This window comes from Phoenix dactylifera, chromosome 8, assembly GCF_051530095.1.
Source record: "Phoenix dactylifera cultivar Ajwa chromosome 8, Ajwa_hap1_PhDact_Kaust_v1.1, whole genome shotgun sequence".
NCBI lineage: Eukaryota > Viridiplantae > Streptophyta > Magnoliopsida > Arecales > Arecaceae > Phoenix > Phoenix dactylifera.
Genome location: NC_143197.1, coordinates 19,330,215 through 19,333,885, shown reverse-complemented (window position 1 = coordinate 19,333,885; position 3,671 = coordinate 19,330,215). Strand labels below are relative to the sequence as shown.

Below are 3,671 nucleotides of genomic sequence, written 5' to 3'. Positions count from 1 at the left end.
TGAAACACTGAACATAATGTAAGAAAAGATAATGACCTGAAATAGATTTAGACTTGCAGTTGGGCTATGTTGAGGACCCTACCAATGGGGGCTAATACATTGGTACCGCAAGAAGAATAGTCGGTGATATGATCCTGCTACAGGGAACATGTGGTCATAGTTCCTGGTTGTTGAGTTGAATCTAACATATTGAAAGAAATTAAGATATGAACGGTATTTGATTTTGACATTGCATGTTTTCACGACTGAAATATGAAATTGAGAACTAATTGAACTTCGACCTGGCTATGTTGAGGACCCCGCCAATGGGGGCAGATACGTTGGCAATTGACTGTCCTGAAGGACTCACTGCAAGAAGATTAGCCGGTGTTGATGACCCTGCCACAGGGAACATGTGGTCATAGTCCAGGATTGACAAGATGAATTGAATATGTGAAAGAATCTTGAAAACGTGAAAAGAATCTTATGAATTTAAGAAATATTTGACTTATACTTTGGAACTGCATATTTATTTATTTTCCACATATTATTGCTTGATTTATCTAGCTAGAGTGTTCATTACTTACTGGGTTGTCTAGCTTATACCATCTCTTGTTGTTTTACAGATTTCGAGAACTAGTCTATTGGGGATTCAAAATGGAAGAGCGACTAGAAGGATTGTGGCACAAGTTATCTTAGATTAGGGTTATTTAAGTTGATTTGTTATTATGGACATTTATTATGATTGGTAGACTTTTGTTATTTTAAGAACTAGGTTTCTGCATGTTGGTAAATGATTATTCCGCTGCGTATTTAGACTTGTGAGACCTTATGACTTGAGTTAGTCAATGGAATAAGATTGCATTTATTCAGTTAAATTATTTTAGAATTACATAATTGAGGTGTTTTGGTTTAGATGCCTTGCATGCTCGTGGGGAGAGTTTTCTACGGGTGTGCTGCGGTTGGTGCGACCCCCGGCTCGCGATCTCGGGCCGGGGGCGTGACAACTTAAGTGGTATCAGAGCGGACATGGATAGAATCTAAGACAAAGAATCATACCCGATATGAGTATAGGTGGGTAGACACTAGGGACATTGGGACGTTAGGTGTGAAGAATGTGATGATTATTCTTATAAAAAAAAATTTATTTTAATTCGGTGAGCTTTCTTTTTATGAATCTGCTGTTATTTGATGCATATAGGTCAGGATGCCTCAACGTCGGGCGAAAAAGACTACTATTGGTGCTACGAATGAGACACCGAACCGGCATGCTGGCAGCACACCCCAACGGGCTACGAGTATCCCTCAGTAGGAGGGAGTCGTGAGCCCTCAAACAGGACAGGAACCGGGCTTAGTCCAGGTTATGCAGACCATAGTGGGCCTTATGCAAATGCAACAGCAGTTGCTCCAACAACAAGCGCAGTTGCTCCAAACACAGCCACAGCAAGGACGAGGGAAACAGTGTGAATATCGTAGCAGCATAGCTGAATTTAAGAGGCTGGCTCCTCCAGCTTTTCAGGGGACTACAGAACCTTTGGAAGTAGACAATTGGCTTACAGAGATGGAAAAAGCATTTGCTATCTTAAGATGCCAGGACGATGAAAAACTTCTGTTTGCATCATACATGTTGCAGGGAGAAGCATTTAATTGGTGGCAGATGTCGGAACATAAATTTGAGCATGATGGGGAACCTCTCACTTGGGATAAATTTCGAAAAGCATTCTATGATAAATATTTTCCTCGGAGTGTAAGAACACAGAAGGAACAAGAATTTATCCATTTGAAGCAAAGGGGCATGACAGTGCCCGAATATGAAGCCAAATTCACAGAACTAGCCAAATTTGTTCCGAAATTGGTAGAGGATGAGCAAGACCGAGTGCACAAGTTTGAGATGGGATTGAAGACTGAAATTAGGAAGCAAGTAGTACCCTATGAGTTGACTACCTATGCAGCTGTGGTCAATAAAGCTTTAATCACTGAAAGGGAAGTCAACGAAGCTTTTGCTGAAAGGGAAAGAAACCAAAAGAAAAGAAACAGACCTGCTGAATTTAAAGGGGGAAACAAGAATTTCAAGAATCTAGCTCAGAAACCAAATAAAGATAGAAATCTCAAAAATGAGAGTGGGAAGTGTTCAAGATGTGGCGGTAATCATGAATTTGCAAATTGTCCCTGGGTTACAGGTTCTTGTTTTCATTGCGGACAGAAAGGTCATAAAATTGCAGACTGCTCACAAAGAAACGAGAATAAATCTACGCAGGCAATAGAAAGAAGCCAGAGGCCAAAGACTCAAGGAAGGGTATTTGCACTTACACAGCAAGATGTACAAGCTTTTAATGCAGTGGTGACAGGTACTATTCCTGTATCTGATATTTATGCTTATGTCTTATTTGATCCTGGTGCCACACATTCATTCATATCCTCAAACTTTGTCAAAACACATGACATATTGTGTGAATCCATGACCGCTAAGTTCTATGTGGAGACACCAGTAGGCGGTATGTTGAGCACTGATGTTATATGCAAGTCATGTAAACTTGAAATAATAGATAGGGAGTTACTAGTGGATCTGATTGTACTTGATATGCAGGATTTTGATGTCATTCTAGGGATGAATTGGCTTGCTACCTATCATGCCTCAGTAGACTGTCATGGCAAGAAGGTAAACTTCCAAATTTCGGAGGAACCGGCATTCAGTTTCTATGGGAACCAAAGAACTGCTTTTCCTCATATTATCTCGGCTTTGCAAGCTGGACGAATGTTAAGGAAAGGATGCACAGGTTATCTGGTCTCAGTAATTGATATACAACAAGATGAACTAAAGATAGAGGATATTCCTATAGTGAATGAATTTTCGGACGTCTTTTCCGAGGAGTTATCAGGATTGCCACCGGACAGAGAAATTGAATTCACTATTGATCTTGTACCTAGTTTAGGTCTGATTTCTAAAGCTCCTTATCAAATGGCCCCAGCTGAATTAAAAGAATTGAAAGATCAGTTGCAAGATTTACTAGACAAGGATTTTATATGACCTAGTGTGTCACCTTTGGGGAGCTCCAGTGCTCTTTGTGAAAAAGAAAGATGGAAGCATGAGACTCTGCATTGACTATAGAGAATTGAATAAAGTCACTATAAAGAACAAGTACCCTTTGCCTCGAATAGATAATTTATTTGACCAGTTGCAAGGTGCACATGTTTTCTCTAAGATTGATCTCCGCACAGGATATCATCAGCTAAAGATCAAAGCGGAAGATGTACCCAAGACTGCATTCAGAACTCATTATGGACGTTATGAATTCTTGGTGATGCCTTTTGGATTGACGAATGCCCCAGCAGCTTTTATGGACTTAATGAACAGAATATTTAAATCCTTTCTAGATCGATTTGTGGTGGTGTTCATTGATGACATTTTAATTTATTCAAAAGGAAAAGAAGAACATGAGGAACATTTACGAAGCGTACTTCAACTCTTAAGGAGGGAGAAGCTCTATGCTAAATTAAAGAAGTGTGAGTTTTGGTTGAATGAGATATCTTTTTTTTTGGGGCATATCATATCCGGAGATGGGATTTCTATGGATCCAGCAAAAGTGGAAGCTGTAGTGCAATGGAACAGGCCAACAAATATTTCTGAGATTCGCAGCTTTCTAGGAATGGCAGGCTATTACCGACGATTTATGGAAGGATTTTTCTCTATA

General features: G+C 39.9%; 1 protein-coding gene across 1 annotated transcript; it reads left to right on the top strand.

Annotated features, from left to right (window-relative positions):
• Positions 1-1,342: 1,342 nt before the first annotated feature.
• On the top strand, positions 1,343-3,007 carry LOC149753006 (uncharacterized). The gene has a single exon (XM_089924930.1). The coding sequence runs from the start codon at positions 1,343-1,345 to the stop codon at positions 3,005-3,007; it is 1,665 nt and encodes a 554-aa protein (XP_089781056.1).
• Positions 3,008-3,671: the final 664 nt, after the last annotated feature.

Excerpts from the sequence above, each read along its gene's own strand:
- LOC149753006 (XM_089924930.1), top strand. The coding sequence starts at position 1,343 with ATGCAGACCATAGTGGGCCTTATGCAAATGCAACAGCAGTTGCTCCAA.